Here is a 21,541-nt window from a genome sequence, read left to right on the forward strand (position 1 = left end):
ACACAAAAAGACACAAAATGACAAAAAAAAGACACAAAATGACAACAAAAAAAAGACACAAAATGACAAAAAAAAGACACAAAATGACAAAAAAAGACACAAAATGACAAAAAAAATACACACAGTGACTAAATAAAAGACACAAAATGAGAATACATGTGGGAGAGTCGCAATGCATCATGGGACTTTTCCAGAACTGAAATCATGGCGGAAGACGACTACAGCGGAGGAGCTCAGATATAACAGCTATCAGCTCTCAAATACTTTTTGAATTTCATTTCTATCTGCTACAGAGGCTGAAAAATCTATTATTTAGTAGAAGCGTTGACACTTCTGTTGAATTTCCAGAAAAACTGGGAGCAAAAATCAGAATAAAGAGGCAGGTTGGCATTGGAGCTTTTCAGCACTAACTGTAGAGAATAAAACAGCGTTTGTTAGACAGAACGAGTCAGGAAATCTGTGTTATTCCCTCTTGTCTCTCCTGAGGACGTCTACAGAGACTCGTCCCAGCCTAGTCACCACCTTTTTGAACTGTTGTTCTGTGGAAGACGCTTCAGGACAATCAGAGCCAAAACAAACAGACTAAATAAGACCCAGAGCTGCTGCTGCACTAAATACTGCACAGTTAAACACCTGAATGCATCATACCTTATACAATATAATACCTCTGTAAGAAACAATGTTGACTGTGCAATATTTATATTCATATGTTTATTTTTATACCTCTTTACTTTTAACTTGTTTTGTTTTGTTTCATGGAGAAATTGCATTGAATATGAGAGCTTCTACGTTTGGAATCACCTTGTTTCTGGTAGTTTTGTTTTGAATTTAATCAATTAAGCCTAATCATGTACTTGTTTATCCTAAACTTAAAGCAACTAGTTTGTTGCCCTAAACGTAACAAAACTATGACTGTTTAACCCTTAATAGGGCACACATTTAAATACTTATTATAATATATATTACAGTATTTCCAAATTTCAACCCTAGAGAATATTGGAGGATATTACATACTGCCAGAATGTGTAAAAAAACTGAAAAAAGTGTCCGAGATATAAGTGGCAAATCTATGAGGAAAAAAATGTGCAGATTTATGAGATTTAAAGTGGTGAATCTGCAAGAAAAAAGTTGCTTTTTCCCACTTTTTTCTTGTAAATATGCAACTTTTTTTGTGCAGATTTGCCACTTTAAATCTCTTAAATCTGTGGCTTTTTTTCTTGTAGATTTGCCGCTTTAATCTAGTAAATTTGGAACTTTTTTCTTGAAATATTACCTGAAGTTACCAAATATAATTCTTCACCCGATAAAGGGTTAACTGAACGACATGTTTAAAACCATGACTACTTTGTTGACCTCCTATGTACTTTTAACTCATTTATGTTTGTTTTATGTAGAAATTGCATTGAATTTGAGAGCGTCTACCTTTTTTTTTTGTACTTTCTTTCAATTAAGAGATTCTGTTTCTGAAAGTCTTCACATTTCTAGGGAAAGTAAAGCAGCACAGTGTTGCAGATTATACATTTTAAAAGTGTCCAGGTGGTTTGTTGCTCAGTTGCAGTGGTAATAAAATAGAGAAGCAACCATAAAAGAATAAAATAAGAGAGTAAGAAATAAAAGCCTCAGGTGATGAGAAACCTCTGACTCGATGAAGAAAAAGTCATAAAAAAAGTCGAGGAAAAGTTAAAACCACAAAGCAACAAAAGAAAGACAAACATGAGGCCGGGGAGAGCGAGACGTGAGCGTGACAGAGTGACAGAGCCGTGGTGAACTATCAGAGCAGCTGATATGATCATTTCTCACATAAACTGCAGGTCTGTTTATGTTTCACCATCACATGTAGACACAAAGAGCCCCGTTTATCTAATCTGTAAAGGTTTTTATTCAAACAGTCAAACTAACCTGCAGACACACTTTGTGTTCCAGACGTTCTGTTGACCTTTGACCCCGACCGCCGAAGCAAAATGTCACGCCCTCTGACATATTGAGACTGTATGAAGAGAGCTCCGGCTCGCTGCACGAGAAGGTTGGATGTTGTATTTATAGTCTGACCTTTACTTCACCCTCCGACCTAAAGATCTTTATGTTCACCGCTCCGAGCATTGTGACACTCAGAGTGTGGATCCACATGTTGCTTTCTGAAGCTGCAGACTAACTCCTGCACTTAAGTCTGATTTAAAGGATCCATCTGGAAATTTGTATCTATAAACAGACTGTATCTCTGCTCCACAGAGCTTCATTTCTGTCCAAAAACTATTAAAAACAGCAGCTAAATCCTCCACTCTGTTCACCAGCTAGTTACAAACCAACATGATCTCACAGGAATCCGTGAAATAGCCACGGATTTGCTTAACTCAAAATCCGTGAAATAGCCACGGAATCACTCAAATTTCCATGAAACCGACACGGATTTCGCTACAATGCAAGTTAATGACAGTCATATCCCGTGGCTATTCCAACATACAAAGTGATTATGTACATTCACTGAGTGAATATTTAGAAAATAAAACATATATTTCTCGCTAGAAATGTGATCAAAACCCATTTTTATGCAGAAACTAAGTCAAAATATTGATTTTTTCACTAAAAATGATAGAACTGTCTGCCATGTTTTTTGTTCTGACCGCCGGGACCTTGAAAGTCACGTGACTTGGAACAAACCAATAGGAAAAAATATTAACTTGCATTGTAGCGAAATCCGTGTCATTTTCACGGAAATTTGAGTGAATCCGTGGCTATTCCACGGATTTCTGTTCACCAGCTAGTTACAAACTGTGTCTGTCTGCAGTTTGCTGCCAGTAGCGGTTCTAGACCAGTTTTACTGTGGGGGCCAAGGAGGGGCCAGTGTTTAATCAGAGGGGCACATTAAAAAATGGCAAATATGATATTTAAGCATTCAAAATCTTTATTTTAGCTTATTTAAACATCTCATTTAAGTATATTTGGAAGATACAAATACATTGATTTAAATAATGAGACTCAATTTTGTGTACAATGAGATATTGTTTGAACAAAAAAAGGTTAGAATTCTTCCATTATTCATCGTTATAAATAATTGATCAATTTATCATTAATTTGAAACAGGCAAGGCAAGTTTATTTGTATCGCACAATTCAACACAAGGTAATTCAAAGTGCTTTACATACACATTAAAAACAGCAAGACACAATTGAAAACAGTAAAAACAGGGAAATAGAAATAAAAATATAAATAGGATAAAATAAGATACAGCAGGATAAAAAAAAGAGATAAAATAATAAAAAGCACAAGTCAAACATTGTGTAGTTTTTTTTTTTTTAGTCCTGATTTAAAGGGGCCACAGCAGGGGCCAAAGGCTTCTTCACAGGGACAGTGGCCCCTGTGAAGAACCGCCACTGTTTGCTGCTGAGCAGGTAGTGAACTGTGGCTTTATAATAATGACTTTATAATAATAACTATATTTATATAGCACCTTAACCCTTAACAACAACAGTTTACAAAGAAGTTAATCACCAGGAGAATGCTGCCATTAGGCTAAAAACAATTCTTGCATTAAAAGAAAAAACAATAAAAGACATTGTAGGATAGACTGACACACTGTTAGTTTTTATCTTATTATTGGGTTTGTTGACAGTAAGACAATAATACAAACTTGATGTTTTAAGCACCAAGAAGGCAAAGTTAAGACTTGAAATCTCATGTTTTTACCTCAAATAAAATCCCAGCATAGTAGAAAATAAATGACCCTGCAGACAGACTTCACATAGCTTCAAAATCTAATTATCAGACCTCCTGAAAGAAAGAATTTAATTTCAACTGGAGAGGAAACAATCAGCGTTCAGAGACTTTGGAAACGAGCAACTTCAGTTGTAATTTGCTCAGAAAAACTGACTTTCCTCATCAGAAGATGAGATTTTAAAGGGACAAAAGGTACGGAGCATTAATCCTTAGAAGTCTAAGCATTCACATTCCTTAACCCTTTGGAGTTTGGGGCTATTTTGTCGGTTTTGGACTCCTTTTCATTCTGCCTGTATAAACTACTTATACCATGCCATGTTGATATCATTGTTTTCAGCACAACCTCACCTATATGACCTGGATATTATTTAAATTTTTTAATTACTTTTTGACAACATTTTGAACACACAAAAACACACAAAAACACATTTTTTTTAAAAATTGTGTTTTTGTGTGTTTTTTTGTGAACATGAAAAACAAACCAAAAACACACACAAAATTACAAAAAACACATACAAACACACTCAAAACACACCAAAAACACAATAAAAATACAAAAAACATACAAAAATTACAAAAAAACACACATAAAAAACACAAAAAATTAAAAACAACCAAAAAAAAACAGTAAACACAAAAGATTGCATTACAAATGTTAAATGCACAAAGCTAAATTAGAAAAATCTCTGCAAAAAGGTAAATGTTTATACACAAAAAAATGGTTAATGCATTAAATTGGACATGGAAACTTGTGGAAAAGCCAAAACTTTAGAGTTCAGCTGACAGCAGGAAACATGCTGCTGAAGTTTTTACGTTGTGACGTCATGAAGAAGTCGTGCTCCGGCGCTTTTGTGGACTCCAGAGGGATAAAGTATTTCATCATGGACTCTTCTTGTGTTTTATAACATATAACAAAAAAGGAAAATTAAAGTAAGAATAGATCTTGAGCTGAACGTTACGTGTCACGGTGACAAGATATTTTAAAACTCGTCAGCGTGTTCTGGCGGACTCGGCCTGTCATGTTGTCTAATAAACTGCCCGGCCCACGCCATCAATAACGGAGCGGACAGATGTTGCTCCATTGTGTTTGAACAGCGTGTCGACAGAATATAATGGATGTGAGTTATGATCTGTGGAGATCCGGCCCGCAGACTGATTATCCAAGAATAGACTTGGACGTTCTCTGTGTGAGCGATACACAGGAGGCTTCAGACTGACAAGCTCCGTCAATCAGCAGGCTCACAGCATCTGTCTCTGTCTTTATTTACCTCGTTATTTTAATGAATTATCTACTTGTTTGTTGATTAATTTCATAGATGATTATTTAGGTAGCTGTGTAGCACAGTAACAGAAACATGTAGGTTAAAACTCGGCTAAATTCAGATGTCACACATCGGTTTGTCAGGACTCACATCATCGAAAAAACTACTTTGTTTCCAGTAGTTTTGTTTTGAATTTATTTTCCCTTTTCAGCTTTTTTGAAGCCTAACCATATACTTTTTTATCCTAAACTTAAAGAAACTCATTTTTCGACACTCGTTTTGAAGCTTAAAGTTTTGTATTTTTGTCATCTTGGGGGTTTTTTTTGAGCCAGAGGTGACCATACTGTTGGCATAGGTGCTAAGCTAAATGCTAAGTTGCCATTAACAATGGCAACTTAGTTAACAATAAACCTAACTAGCTACTAAAAGTTTATCAGTTTGAACATCAGATGTATTGTCTTAGTAAACATAATGATTATCATACGATCGCATTCATTTACATTTTAGACAATTTCCCACTCTTTTAGACTCACATCATCGACATAACTACTTTGTTTCCAGTAGTTTTGTTTTTAATTTATTTTTCCTTTTCAGCTTTTTCAAAGCCTAACCATGTACTTTTTTATCTTAAACTTAAATAAACTAGTTTGTTGCCCTTAATCAAACCAAACTGTGACTGTTTTACAACATTAATGACACATTTAAAACCACAACTGTTTTGTTGACCTCCTGTCAGGAATAGGGGCTCTAATTTAAAAAAAACTTTCAAATATTTTACGGTAGGAACAAACAAAGTATGTCATATGGTTCGGAGGATTTGTTGTGAGTTGATTAATTTCATAGATGATTATTTAGGTAGCTGTTTGAACACAGTGTAGCACAGTAACAGAAACATGTAGGTTAAAACTCGGCTAAATTCAGACGTCACACATCGGTTTGTCAGGACTCACATCATCGACATAACTACCTTGTTTCCAGTAGTTTTGTTTTGAATTTATTTTCCCTTTTCACCTTTTTTGAAGCCTAACCATGTACTTTTTTATCCTAAACTTAAAGAAACTCATTTTTCGACACTCGTTTTGAAGCTTAAAGTTTTGTATTTTTGTCATCTTGGGGGTTTTTTTGAGCCAGAGGTGACCATACTGTTGGGATAGGTGCTAAGCTAAATGCTAAGTTGCCAGTTAACAATAAACCTAGCTAGCTACTAAAAGTTTATCAGTTTGAACATCAGATGTATTGTCTTAGTAAACATAATGATTATCATACGATCGCATTCATTTACATTTTAGACAATTTCCCACTCTTTTAGACTCACATCATCGACATAACTACTTTGTTTCCAGTAGTTTTGTTTTTAATTTATTTTTCCTTTTCAGCTTTTTCAAAGCCTAACCATGTACTTTTTTATCTTAAACTTAAATAAACTAGTTTGTTGCCCTTAATCAAACCAAACTGTGACTGTTTTACAACATTAATGACACATTTAAAACCACAACTGTTTTGTTGACCTCCTGTCAGGAATAGGGGCTCTAATTTAAAAAAAACTTTCAAATATTTTACGGTAGGAACAAACAAAGTATGTCATATGGTTCGGAGGATTTGTTGTGAGTTGATTAATTTCATAGATGATTATTTAGGTAGCTGTTTGAACACAGTGTAGCACAGTAACAGAAACATGTAGGTTAAAACTCGGCTAAATTCAGACGTCACACATCGGTTTGTCAGCTCTCGTTTTGAAGCTTAAAGTTTTGTATTGTCGTCATCTTGGGTTTTTTTGAGCCAGAGGTGACCATACTGTTGGGATAAGTGCTAAGCTAAATGTTAAGTTGCCAGTTAACAATAAACCTAACTAGCTACCTTAGTTAAAAAGCGAGAACTGATTCAAATGTTGTCAGATGATTAAATGGACATAGTAGGTGTCTGCTCCACCTGCTGGCAGGTTGAGATGGTTGTTATCAGTCCATTCAATGGCTGCTCGCTGAAAACAAAGTGGTTATGTTTAGTTAAAAGGCTGCAGTTTCCTTACAATTACACCACAAAATGACTTTTCCAAGGTTAGGGCAAAGAACCTCCTGTTTATGTGTTATAAAAGTGGTTTAAAAAGTACAATAAATGCACATAAATGTTGAAAGTTAAGTTGTTACCAGGATGGTGTGAGCATTTGAAGTGACTCAAAAACATAATGCATGCACATTAAATGGCATCACACTAAAAACATCGACTTGTTTTGACACGGGACTCAAACCTCGGTCTCCTGTTGGTGAAAGTCCTGGTTTGTTTTAATCAGTACGACCAAATGTCGACACTTTAGGGGACCAAATTGTACCAAATTGTTAATTACCATTAACTTTTATGAACTTAACTGTGAAAGGGTCAAAGCAAAAGTTTATATGCTTTACATGCATGGAAGACATACAGATAAGGGACCTGAACCTGGTGGTACACACTCTACCAGTGAGCAACTGGGACGCCCTGTTAAAGTTCTAAGATGAAAACAAGACAACAGGCAAAACAAGTTAATGGTTATTTAAACGTAAACAGTGCTTTATTGTCTAACTTACAAAATGAACATCATGCTGTATTGAAGAAGACTTGAAACTAATGATTGAGACCATAAACTCATTATGAGAATGTTTATTGAGTGAGAAATAGGATAATTTCCTCATAGACTTCTATACAATCTCCCTTCTAATTACATCCAGTGGAGTCACCCCCTGCTGGCCGTTAGACAGAATGCAGTTTTAAGTCCTTTTTAGCATTGGCTTCACTTTTCTGCTTGGTTTTAATACAGTTTTCAGCCAAATTTTGCTGAATTTTGCCAATATATCTACGTTTTTTGACCTGAGGTTAATCAAATCACTTTGCTTGTTGAAAGTTGGGATCTCCAGTTTGTTTTCCATCATTCAAAAAGAGATACAGTATGCATCTTTTTGTGTATTCTGCATTTATCACTTTTGCAGCTTGAACACTGGCTACATCACTTCAGGACTTTTTGCTCCTGTTGCATGAGCAGAAAAACGAATTTGCTGATTGTGATTGAATACAGTGTTCTGCAAATAAGTGCAGTACCAGGGGAGCCGAGCGCTCTGACTGCTCCTTGATTACAACACACAGAGACTGAGCTTCATCAAACACACGCAGCAGGCCTCCAGCCAGGTATCAGAAACACAAGAAACACAAGCCAGAGAGTGGAAAATCTACTCAAAACAACTAAACATCACCATCTCTTGCCAGCACGGATCAGATGTTACAGATTATTGCATTGCTGTGATGATAAAGAAACGTACTTTTAGGTTCTACAGCTGGTACAAAGTGCTCTGAATTCAGCTGTTAATGTAAAATAAAAGCTACAGGACCTTTAACGTCTGAACCTGCCATGACATTTCCTCTCCTCCTCCTCCTCCTCCTCCTCCTCCTCCTCTTGACATGCTGCGGTTCACGTAGCAGCGGGCTCCACAGCACCACATGACCACCAGGGTCAAGCAGTGAACATGAGACTGGACTGGAGGGGGTGGGGGGCAGGGGAGGTCTGGTTTTGGACTGAGGACCAGTTAAAAGGTTAGCTACACTAAAAGCATCTGACTCTAAACTCTTTAAACTTTGTGTGAAGTAGTTAATGTATGGATTATTGCATCATCTGTAGCTTTTATTTCTAAAACAGATTGTTGCAGCTATATGAGTGAGAACATGCAGCTTCATTTATAGGTCTGTGCTGTGGAATAAAGTAATATAAAGAGAATATGATTAATTAGATTAATAAGTATAAGGACATAGACTTTTTGCCTGTCAGTAAAGACAAAATAGGGAAGAACAGAGCAGCTAACTCCAGGCCTGATAAGTGAATCCAACGCAAATCCAACGTAAACCTGCATTATATCCAATGGCCAGCAGGGGGCGACTCCACTGGCTGCAAAAAGAAGTCAGATTTTATGTAATACAAAAAAAGGAACAATTATATATATTCTAAATAAAAATTTTTTATAACATCTCGAGGATGTATATCATCATTATCACCCAGCCCTTAAATCACATAGTACAGCAGCGAGGATAGACAACAGCATCGTTATTTACCATTTTGCTTGACAAAATAATATATATTGTTGGTTTTATTAATGTGATTACTAATTTAATAATACCTCATCCATGCACGTTGGATCCTTATATATATAGACAGATGCATAACCCATTTTACTTTATTTGTTGGCCTGTAAGTATCATCGTCAGATTTTCTTAATCCTCAAACATCATTCAGTATTGCCTCAAAAAAAAAAAAAGTTTGGATATAGATTATGGATGTAAAATGTAAATTTTTTTTTTATTTTAGATTTAATTTGTAAGGTAAAGGTCAATTTTTTTCCTTCAGAAGAAACTCGAAAATGACGACTGTCACAAAGCAGTCACGTTGTTTATTCCCTGCGCAGGAACTACTTTTCTTGGCGGAGGATTTGGTATTTTATAGAAAATAGGGTATTTAAAAAAAAAAAATCCTACTGTCTAAATAAAACTAAACAGTCAGGTTGTTCTTCCTGAGTTCAGCTGTGTCCAGGTGTTTTGTTTCTGCTCTCAGCTGTTTTTAAACTTACTGTAAACTTCTCGGGTCGCTGTTTGACAGGCAGCTGCACGCGACCTTGACATTCTGACAGGTGGGCGTGTCCTGCCGCGCGCTGCGGGGATAAAAAGGTGCGGGACCCTCCGCTCGTCCCCCGCTCTCTCTTCTCCTCCCGAGGACAGACAACCGAGGTGCCTTCACAAACGGTACTGGAACACTTTAATACTATTACTTTATAATGTCGTTTTCAATTTGACTCAAAACTTTTCACTTTTTAGAGTTTAATTCTGTTTTTTATGCAACAAACTGTCAAAAAAGTAGCTTTTGGGGGCTCTCATTTTATAATTATTGGTCTTCTCATTGATCTGCATGCTGAAGTGTGTTTAAAAATACCAATTTTCTAGTTTAAATTCAGAATTTCTGCAGGTTTATGCATTTTTATGTAATGTTTTTTTTTCAATAATGGGTTTCTTGTTCTGTGCAGCTTCACAGCTTTGCATAATAATATGTTTTGTGTTGTTTTTGAATAAAATATGCATTGAATGTGTCATATCTCGTTTCCCTTGCAGTGAGGACTTGACCATATCAGACAAAATGGTGAAGATTGGAATCAACGGGTGAGTTGTTGCTGTTTAGTTTTATTTTAAGCACTCAGAAAAACTCTCATCTTTTAAAACTTGTGTCATTTTATGTAGCACTGTCCTCTGGCATGGACTAGTCTACAGGACCGACTCATAGTAAAGCTTTTATTAGAGTCTAACTACTGCATAGCAATCAGTGATTCTCCAAAGGGCAGGAGGTTTTGTTGCACTCGAAGACTTTTTAAAGTTTATAGCTGCACAGGAAACTTTAAATGGGATGTTGAAGAAGCACAAGCAAATAAAACAGAATTTATGGAAATATCAATGAAAGAGGAGAAGAACACAAACAAGTATAGCAAAAACTACTCAAAATACACTTTACTGACATCACCTTTATTGGTGGAAGTATTTAATAAGTGTTAATGATGTTTTAGAAAGCAGATATTTAAAAACTCAGCCAGCTGCATTCAAAATCCTGCAGTTCATGCACTCGTCCAGCGTCTTAGAAATGTGAGACAAGTGCATCCTGCAGTTTGTGCGTCCTGCAGCTCATTAAGGGGACATTACAGGAGTCAGATGTGTGCAGAAAAGCTGCAGCAGATACACAAACTCTCAGCTTCACACAACCATTTTATTTCATTTTTGTAGCTGCTGTTTGAGTTCAGAACAATGTCATAAGAGGGCAAGAGTAGAAAGTCGTTAATTTCCTAAATCGTTAACATTTTAAGCATCCAGTGGCTGTGAGTGTAAAGTCCTCCGACCTCTGACCTCCAGACAATGTTCCTGTGACCCTCAAGTGAATATCGGAGAGAGCAGATTTTAATTATTTCACTTCGAGTCGAGAGCGTAATCGAGTCAGCTGCAGGAGAGGAAATTTAAAAAGAGGATGTGATTCAGTGAAGAGATTATATGAGTTTTCTCTCAAGTAGTTGAAGTTATAAATGTACGCTTATAAAGAACCAGAAAAGTAGAGAAGTTTCTCTATATTGTTGATTAAATGTTTATTTTTACACCTTATTAAAAACTGAATATTTTTTAGTTTGGGCCCCAAGCATTTTGAGACCATGAGCTCTGAACAACTTTATTTTTTTGCATTTTTTGAACTAAATTGTTTTGTATCGAGAAAATAATCAGCACAATAATCAATCAGTGCAAATAATTGTTATTCTGTTCATCCAGAGATCCATGGGTTAGGCATTGCATAATCAAATCCAATATTTCATAATCATCTATTTATAGAAGATATGACTATTATACCATTCCTAAAACATGAAGTCTTCAGCTTTCACAATCTGTAAACCAACTATATATTGTCCCAACTATTTTCTTACTACAAAGTAAATTAACAAGGCGTTCTTTCAAGGAAAAGTCTTTGTGAATAAGAGTTAAAATACAAACAATACAAATGTTAAATTGATTTTAGGTGGGTGGCAAGGTCGTTGTTCAACTCCAAATTGCTCCTAAAATATATTTGTGTGGAATAAAATATTAGTCATTTCAGATCCACTTTTTCTATTTCAGCAACGATCAAATAACTTTAAGCAACATGCTTCTGTATTTGAGCCTCTTTGAGTCTTTGTGAAGGCTGCTGCTGTTGTTGGGGCAGGGCTCTGGACAGGACCCGTCTATTCTCTGGTTATTTATAGTCGGCTGGTGTTGTGGTGTCACGGTTGGCGTCCCCTCTTCTTCCACACCCTTCAGACCCTCCGATCCCGTCTCTCTCTCTCTGTATCGCTGCTCTGCTCAGCTGTCACATTCCTTTTATTCTCCCCTCGTCTATTTTTAACCCTCTAACCTTTCCGTTGAAGTTCAGAGATCATCCGGCCGGCGGTTTATAGACGCTGCTCAGACCCGGAGAGCACCACTGAAACATTTTCTCCTCCTCCTCCTCCTCGGTGAAGCAGCTGCTGTGGAGCTGCGGGGAGATTTAGCTCCTTGATTCTGGCCTCGCACCAAAACCAACACTGAGCCTCAGAAACAGAAGATGGGCTCCGGTCCATTTTGGCCTTCTGGCTGCCTGGTGGCTTCCCAAAACTAACCCAGGAAGCTCTGAAGTCCGCTGACACTTCTCCCTCTAGTCCAATCTTCTGTGAAATTCAGACAATAAGGTTTTATGATTGACAATCTGCTCTCCCAGTTATGGCCAAAATCTTCCATGCTGATATTTACATTTATTCAGGAGAAGCAGATTGTTTCGTCTGACTCGCTGATTAGGAAATTTACAGAACCTGCCTGCAACAATGCTCCCAGCACGACTGTGTAAATGTCCCAGAAGTCCTTGTGCTGCAGGAAGTTTCCATAATAATTAAACTAATAGTAGACTGAAGCAGTGAGAGGGTTTAATGCCTTGCTCAAGGGTACTCTCAAGGCTCAGTGGAAAAAGTGCTGCATATATTATCTGATCTTTAATACTGAGTCCTGTTATGTAACGCTGCATGTCTCCAGGAGTCACATTACTGACTGTAAGTTGTCATGGGACAGTTTGAACGCTGTGACAGACAATCACACTCTGCTCGCCAAAATAAGAGTCCTGCGTCTATCTGAAGAAAGGTCAAAGTGCACAAGGAAGTTGTTTTAGGTAACAAGATAGTTTAACATTGAGGCTGGGAGAAGGTCATTGCTACGGTTGTGTTTTTTATCTCTATGACAGCAGCTTCTCAGGTGATAGTGGATCATAAGACACTTTATCTTAACAATAAATACCTGTTTGGCCACTTAATTATCTCAGAATACTAGGATATGAGATCTGGTTCTTATGTAGGCAAGAAATAAATATTGTGCAGAAGAGTTAGGTCGATTTCCAGACTTAACTAGGCCCAGCTGCCGAGGGACTTTTTTCATCAGAATGATCCATGCATCCATGATAGAGTAACTTTCTCTGCAGAAAAACAGAAAGACACAGAGTGACCACAAATAGAAAACAGAGAGAAATGCTGCACTTGTTCTCCTTTTATCCAAAGCTCGACTGCAAGTTGGAGATCAAAACTTTTATTATTTAATTTAAAACTAAAGTGACAGAATATTGTTTCCATTTTGGAGAGTGATGTGATGAGAGGTTTGCAGTGATTTCTAGTCTCAAAATGTCAGATTTTGAAAAAAGTAAAAAAGACAAAAAATCTGGCAATTACTGACACAACACTGTTAAACTGCAGGTCTTCTTACTTTAATGAATCACTAATAGATAAACCATCTGTTTTGCAGCCATGTAGACAGTCACAGTTCAGTTTCAGGAGTCACAATTTCTGTTCTGACTTGCAGCAGCAGGAGCATTTCTAATAACCAACTTGCATGTTGTTGCAGTGGGAGGAAACTTGATCAATGGGACTAAAACTTATGAAACATATGAAATGGAACAGTTTGAGGTTTGTCAGTCAGACAGTAGCGAGGAAGCAAAACCAAATCAGCTTTTTGGATCATCTTATTACCAAAAATGTGTTTTGAATTTCAACTTTTCATGTCTTGGAACGACTTTAGGACCTGAGAAATGCACAGCTCGCTGTCATTTCTTCGCTTTAACTACCCTTAAAAAATCACCTGCCTTCAGCCGACACACATGAAGTTATCTCAGGCTTCTCTATGGGCCTTTTATCCTGCAGGACTTTAGACTTATCAGGAGCAGACCTGACATCACTTGGACAGTTCTCCTGCAGGTTTTTTATATTCCCTCTGTATGATCTTTATATGAGTCACTCCTGTAAGTTAAAACGAGGAGATTTCTCCTCTCTCTCATTGTGATAACCCTCCTGTTGTCTCCGTCTTCCACTGAAGTGCTCATGATATAAAATAATAACTTGTCCTCCGTGAGCTCTGTCTCTGGTTTCGGGCCCCTCGCTGTGACCTGCTGAGACGGCAGCCATATTAGGCATAAACAGGCTTTGTGCTGCTGGTGCCAGCCATTGTTATCTCCAGTCAGCTGGCAGCCTTGTATGGTGCTGATCTCCTCCACTGTGACTCTGTGTTAGCTTGGCTCACAGCGCCACCTGCTGCTCACAGAGAGCAGCTGTGGTGTGAAAACGTACAGAAGTGTGATGCACTCCCTTCAGAAACAGAATTTTATAATTCTGCGGAAAGTTTTCATAGAAGAAATTCTGCCCTTCGATAATTATATAATTAATTCAGAAAAAAACAAATAATTATCTCAGTAATTCTGGGTTTTTCTGATTATCATTAATTTACCATTTTTTTCAAAGATCAGATTATTATCTCCATAAAATAAGAAAATAAAAATAATAATAAAAGAGTAGAAAATAAGAGTAGAATTTTTTTTTCACATTACATTACAACAGCTACAGATTTCTTTAGATAATAATAATAATAATCTTGTTTATTCAGAAAATATATATAAATATATAATGTAATATAATATATACAAATATTTTTCTGAAGTGAATGTGTTACACTTCTGTAATAAAAGAAAAGAGAAAAATAGTCTTTAAGTTAGTAAAGTCAGGAGCTTTGAGCCAGAGGGACCTAAAGCAGACAAAGATGTTCTCAAGAGACTTTGTGACTGACTTCTTCCTCTTTCATTTCAGATTCGGACGTATCGGCCGTCTGGTGACCCGTGCCGCCGCAACCGGTGGCAAGGTCGAGGTGGTGGCCATCAACGACCCCTTCATCGATCTGGACTACATGGTGAGAGCACTTCCTGTTTTACAAATGCTTCATGATTATTCTAGAGTTGTAAATGTGAAGTTTAGTAAAACTACTCGAGTTCCAGGAATAGGAGTTCTATAGCATTAAGGAAAGAAAGTGAGCAATGTAAATGTTTGGAACCCATTCTGAGTAATGAAATATAATAAATGTGATTATCAGTGTGTGTTCTCTGTGTGTTCTGTGTGTAAATGTTCCTCTCATCCTGTCTCCTCTCCTGCAGGTCTACATGTTCAAGTACGACTCCACTCACGGAGTGTGGAAGCACGGAGAAGTGAAGGCCGAGGGCGGCAAGCTGGTGATCGGCAACATGCACATCATGGTCTTCCACGAGTACGTACACTTTAATGAATGAATGCTTTATTTTGGTTTTAAAAAGAACTAAAAAAAACTAAAATCATGTTTTTACAAAAGAATCCATCAGACAGCAGCCGAAATAGGACTAGGATAAAGCCCCGAGGCTTATTTTTGCCTCTCCTGTACCATCTTCATGTATACATTATATACATTACATTAACTGAATAATTCACATTGTTACAAAACACATGATAGCTTAACTGAAATTCAAATTCAATCAAATTTCATTGTAACCCTTGATCATTTTAGACTTTAAAGTCTTCTTGGAAACTAACATAGAATTACACATCTTTATTTCATCATTTAGTCCATTCCATCATTTTACCCCCAAAACTTTATATTTTAGATCTATTTGTACCATGAGCTCTATTTGACTCTGAGTGTGTTGGAGTTTAGCCTTTCTGTTGTGTGATGTCATCAACAGGAGGGACCCCGCCAACATCAAGTGGAGCGACGCTGGCGCTGACTACGTTGTGGAGTCCACCGGTGTGTTCACCACCATCGAGAAGGCCTCTGTAAGTTACATTCATCTTATAGCAAAAAAAATCTGAATGTTGTTATTATTCTGGAAATTATTAAACATAAAAAAATGATTTTTAAACATGTTTGTATGTCAGTAAAGTGACTAAATCTGGGCTGTAACCCCAGATTAATATTAAACAAAATATTAAATGTATTTTTTTATTTTTTTTAATGTTATTATTATTATTATTATTATTTTTATATTTTTTATATAAATTATTATTATTATTATTATTATTTAAAAAGATAAATGTACTTTTTTGCCATTTTTATCAATATTATTATCATCATTTATTTATAATTATTAGTTATCATTATTTTCATCATTATTTTGTTTTCTTATTATTGTTTTTCCTTCTATATATTTTTGAAAATTACAAATACATACACACTTAAATTTAAATCCCCCACAGTCTGCAGCAATAGTCACCATAGTAAATTAGCTTTAACTATGTTTAATTTGCTTTATGGAACCAAATAAATGAGTCAGACTAGATGAAATAACTTATTTAGTAAATGTGCTTTATGGTACAGGCCATATTTATAATAACAACAATGTTTTTATGTCTATTTTATGTTTATTTATTTATTTATTTGTCTCTATTCCAGTTTCCATCTACTCATATCTTTATCACCACCGCTGCTTTTTGATTGACGGATTGTTTCAAAGCTACATGTTTCCTGTCTTCATGTATCTGTCATTCTCTGACCTCTGACCTCTGACCTCTCGTCCAGGCTCACCTGAAGGGCGGTGCCAAGAGGGTGGTGATCTCCGCCCCCAGCGCCGACGCTCCCATGTTCGTGATGGGCGTCAACCACGAGAAGTACGACAACTCCATGAAGGTTGTCAGGTGAGTGGCTGCTCCTCCTCCAGCAGCATGGCAGCATGTAGAAACTCAACTGTAGTTTATGTGGTTTTAAAGCTTCTGCAGCTTTAATCTCAGTTCATGATGGTGACCTTTAGTGAGACGTGTCACCTGGTCAGCAGCATGTCAGCCGTTATCTAACTTGGCGAGGACAGATGTGAACATCTGGATGCTTTTAAATGCTCTGCCAAAAAAAAAAAAATCAAATGTCAAACCAAGATCATCTCTTAAACTGAGTGCATTTCTGATATAAGTAGCACTATAACTCTGAATTGTTTTAACTTGGAGTCTTTGTCTTGTCTCCATAGCAACGCTTCCTGCACAACCAACTGCCTGGCTCCCCTCGCCAAGGTCATCAACGACAACTTCGGCATCGTTGAGGGTCTCATGGTAAACAGTTCTCTCTCTATATATATATATAGATATAGAACTACATATTTAAATATATATATGTAGTTGTAGTATTATTAGCCTCACTTATCTGAACCTTCTGTTAAACAGGGTTGTAACAAGAAGTCGTAATACTAAGTTAACATATATAATACAAAAGCTAGCAAGGACCAGTAATGAAAACAAAAATACAAGCATATAAAAATATTAATATATACATTTTAAGTTATAATAATGGGATGGTTCAACCCCAAAACATCCTACTGTTTTCAGTTCTTTAAGAGTCATTTTAACTGCTAAAATTCATTTTAAAAATTGTGTAATACTGTATACTGTAACCTATGACTGTATATAAATAAATGTGATATTTTAGAGAGTTATCCTACTTTGAAAATCTCTCTCAAACTCTCCCAAAATCCAAATAATGCAAACTATTTTTTTTTTAATTTGGAACTGCAAATGAAATAATCATCAGCTAAAGTTCCTGAATTTGATGCTTATTAGATCACCTGCAGCTGTGTTAAATAAAATATTTTCAAAGTGCCGACACAGCATTTCCTAATTGCCAAAAAGCATCTTATTCAACACATGAATCCTAAATCTTCTGCCGCCTCTGTTCCTCCAGAGCACAGTCCACGCCATCACCGCCACACAGAAGACCGTTGACGGTCCCTCCGGTAAGCTGTGGAGAGACGGACGTGGCGCCTCCCAGAACATCATCCCCGCCTCCACCGGCGCTGCCAAGGCTGTGGGCAAGGTCGTCCCCGAGCTGAACGGGTACGACTCACATCACCTGCTTCTTATTTTAAAATGTGTAGCCATGCAGCCTGAGGACAGAGTCTTATGCATCTTGTAGAAAGATGTCTGGATCTGATCTTGAAGACTCGATATCAGGGATGATTAAGGCATTTTTTATTGATCAGTTTATCTATTGAGCCCCTCTTCATGTGCATGGTGACCCTTTTTCTTAATGAAATGCAGAAATGTTCAATTTGCAAGATACTGTAACACAAACATGGGATTGATTGAAATAACTTATATGCACTCTGCAGCTTTATTATCTAGAAAAATCTACAAAAAGTATCATATCTGGACTGGTATTGGATTACATTCAATATTAGACTCAGATCAGGGCCAAGAAAAATGAAAAGATTGGGAGCTCCCTCATGAAAAAGCATTTCTCCTGCCAGCCAGAATTTTGAAGGAAAGCGTTAAATTCTGAGGATGTGAGTTACGGGATGAGAGTCCTTAATAACGGCTACCTGAAATACTTAAATCTGTGAGAATGCTTTTCTGGAGAAAAATGTTGAATGAAAAACTCATTCCCAGATCATCAAACATTAAAGTGGGTCGTTTTTCATCTTGAATACTAACCCAAAGTTTCAGTATTTGACAACCTGGGGATTAGACTCAACATACTGCACCTTTAATACAATTAGATGTTGAGTTCTTGCAAATTTGGCAAACACTGTGACAGAACATAGACTGTATGATCACATGTAATGAACGTGTTTAGATGTTTTTCCTTTGTGTCTGACCCCTGACTGTCCCGTTCTTACAGCAAACTGACCGGTATGGCTTTCCGTGTCCCAACCCCCAACGTGTCTGTCGTTGATCTGACAGTCCGTCTGGAGAAGCCCGTAAGTATTCAGTAACTTTTATAGGATGTTTAATTTCCCTTTCCACCTTTTTAACACCTTCTTTTTGGAAGAAAATCTTGATCTCACACTGAATTTCCCTCCATTGTTTTAAGAAATAATTCTGTTATTTACACATAGAGATGCCTGGCTCACACTAAATCATAAACCTAACCCTCAGTTTATGATGTTAATTTCTCACTTTTAAACGTCTCGTTCTTCAGGCCAAGTACGACGACATCAAGAAGGTCGTCAAGGCCGCTGCTGAGGGACCCATGAAGGGATATCTGGGATACACAGAGGACCAGGTACAGAAAACACCTCCACATATTCCTACAAGACAATCACAGTGTGTTAGTTTAGACTTTATGAACAACACACCAGAGTGAGATATCATCTTTATGGGCGTGTAGAGCCATACATGAGCCACTAGATGGCAGCACATCTTTAATAACCGTTAACTTTATCAAGTTGTCCTTGCAACATTTATTATCCATAAAGCCAAACCTGCAGGTATTTATTATTTGTGCATTAAAGAGATCATGCCTGTGTCGCTTCGTGGCCCAGTAGTATCCAGGATCGTGTGTTTAAATGGTTGTTTTCGTCTCTTTCTGCTCAGGTCGTGTCCACAGACTTCAACGGCGACACTCACTCCTCCATCTTTGACGCCGGCGCCGGCATCGCACTCAATGAGCACTTTGTCAAGCTGGTTTCATGGTGAGTTCACAGTGTTCACAGATCCAGGGTTACCTTTAGGAACCATGGGTTTCTATATTAATTTAGCTGGTAAAGACAAGAAATTATTTTTCAACTGCACGTTGAAAAATACGTTTTTCTTTGTGAATATGAGGGTTCATTTGGTAGCTTTGCCTCTTTAAAGTAACATAAAAGTTCCCATGCAAATTAAAATGAAACACTTATTTTTCTCGTTTGCTAAATTTGCCCTCAATTTTGTTGCATCCATACAAAAGACAAGAATTTAAAAAGCCCATTATCATCAAACCAAAGACTTGTACTTATGGTTGTATGACCTGTCACTTTATTTTGACAAGAATTACATAACGTATACTTCATATGAATTAAATGGAAGAATGAGAAATGGGTGGTAAAATTGAATTTCTAATGTCCTTGTGTTTATATAAAGTTATTTAACTGCCAGTGGAGAAAACACTGCTTGTGTTTTTTCTTTTAATCTTTGCTCTGACACAAATTTACCCACAAGGCAGACTAAAACACCAGGATGGAAATATCAAGAAATCAAATTTGCAGAGAACAGTTTCTTAAATATAATATAAATATGAATATAAATTCCTCAAATGGTAACACAGGCATAATGGAGGACTATAAAAACCTTCTGGAAAAAGTTGTAAACACTATTTATATATATAAGAGGCAGCTACTGCTCACACTAGATTCCTTAAAATATTTTTTACTTTATTAAACTCAGTGTCCATGATTTTTTCATTAAATCTCACTTTCTTGTCCCCATCTGTGGAATTCCCTCCCAGACCACCTGAGGGCTCCACAAAAAACAGACTCTTTTAAAAAAGGCCTAAAAACCTTTCTTTTTACAAAGACCTTTTATTAAATGTATTGTTGTGCTTTGGCTTTTTAACCTGTTTTTAGTCTTGTTGTACTCTGTAGCACCTTGGGATTGCTTTTAACCATGAAAAGTGCTTTACAAATAAAATGTATTATTATTATTATTATTATTATTATTATAAATACTTAAAACGGCATTTTTCATAGAGAACATTTCCTAAAAAGATGCACATTTCAGCATTGAACCACTAAAAGGCTACATGCAAAACAACATGACTGGAATCCTTATATTGAGTCCTTGAAAGTCTCCCATGCGTCCCTCTCCTGGGACCTGTTTTCTCCTTTATGAACATCACATCTGTCCTCGCTCTCTGTGACCTCACTATCTCTTCACCTGCAGGTACGACAACGAGTTCGGCTACAGCAACCGCGTGTGCGACCTGATCCTGCACATGTTCACCAAGGAGTAAAGCCCTGTGCTGACTCAGCGTTCCTTCCCATGATTCCCTCTTCTTCCACCTGTAACTGGATGCCGTGCCATCCGCCCCCCGGGAGCAAACATCTCCTACGACAAACTGCTGATCATAGCAATATCAAGAATACCTTTTTATATGATAGAGTCGCCTCTTTTCTGTCCAGCAGGGAGGACTGCAGCAGCAGCAGCAGCAGCGTCTGTAGAGATGATCTTCCATCACTGAACTGTATTGTACTGAACGGTCTGGTTGCACTAAACATGCACACTGGCTCCTTTTGCACTTAACATGGTAATAAAGTCCTCAGTTTGTGGAAAGAATTCAAGTTTTATGCTGTATTTTGTACATGCTGTACATCTCTTTAGACATTTGGTGCATTTTTAAAATTATTTTAAACAGGTTAAGATGGAAACTGGAGCTTCATAATCCATATGCTGCTACCTTAAACCTCAAAATATAAGCCAGAGTGCTGCAAAATCTTAATTATCAGGCTTTACTTGTCACCTAAATACATTTGGTGTATTTAGATAAATATCTAGTTCAAACAGTGGGCTAGACAGACTGGTAAAGCTGTTTTTTCATCCTGCCCAGACAAGTGACATTGAGTTTGCTGCAGAATATTAAATGAATTTCTGGGAAAAAAGCCAAATTCTAGTTAAACAGCTAATTTGTCCAACATTATGAGACTGAAAGCCAGACAGGGAGGCAGGAGGAGAGTTAGGATGAAGCCATACAGGAGGTGTAGTTTGTCACTTATGATTATTTCATATAAATCATTTGTCACTCTTAATTACGTGACAGTTGATCATCAAAGTATGAGAGAGACTCCACACTTTGTGGTTTACATGTCACTTTTGATTAATATATTTGTTATCAGGGAGAAAAATCCTCTCATGGCACAAAGTTGATGGCAAGCAAACATTTTCTATTCGCATCATCTGTGATTTACAAAACTAAGTTTAATCTGTCTGTTATAAAGCGAGTTTTACTGTCATTAT

General features: G+C 37.0%; 1 protein-coding gene across 1 annotated transcript; it reads left to right on the plus strand.

The window, feature by feature from the left end:
* The first annotated feature begins 9,544 nt into the window (after positions 1–9,544).
* On the plus strand, positions 9,545–20,863 carry LOC131985354 (glyceraldehyde-3-phosphate dehydrogenase). The gene is made up of 12 exons (XM_059350420.1): positions 9,545–9,731; positions 10,095–10,142; positions 14,639–14,738; positions 14,980–15,089; positions 15,538–15,628; positions 16,371–16,486; positions 16,810–16,891; positions 17,517–17,668; positions 18,453–18,531; positions 18,753–18,836; positions 19,148–19,245; positions 20,471–20,863. The coding sequence occupies exons 2-12, from the start codon at positions 10,120–10,122 to the stop codon at positions 20,538–20,540; spliced, it is 1,005 nt and encodes a 334-aa protein (XP_059206403.1). The 5' UTR covers positions 9,545–9,731; positions 10,095–10,119; the 3' UTR covers positions 20,541–20,863.
* The last annotated feature ends 678 nt before the right edge of the window (positions 20,864–21,541 follow it).

The sequence above is a fragment of the Centropristis striata genome, chromosome 14, assembly GCF_030273125.1.
Source record: "Centropristis striata isolate RG_2023a ecotype Rhode Island chromosome 14, C.striata_1.0, whole genome shotgun sequence".
In the NCBI taxonomy this organism is placed as follows: Eukaryota; Metazoa; Chordata; class Actinopteri; order Perciformes; family Serranidae; genus Centropristis; species Centropristis striata.

Bases quoted from the DNA above. Each gene is read 5' to 3' on its own strand.
- LOC131985354 (XM_059350420.1), top strand. From the start codon at position 10,120: ATGGTGAAGATTGGAATCAACGG. The intron at 18,532-18,752 runs GTAAGTATTCAG...CTCGTTCTTCAG, and splicing joins CAGTCCGTCTGGAGAAGCCC to GCCAAGTACGACGACATCAA. The intron at 19,246-20,470 runs GTGAGTTCACAG...CTTCACCTGCAG, and splicing joins TTTGTCAAGCTGGTTTCATG to GTACGACAACGAGTTCGGCT.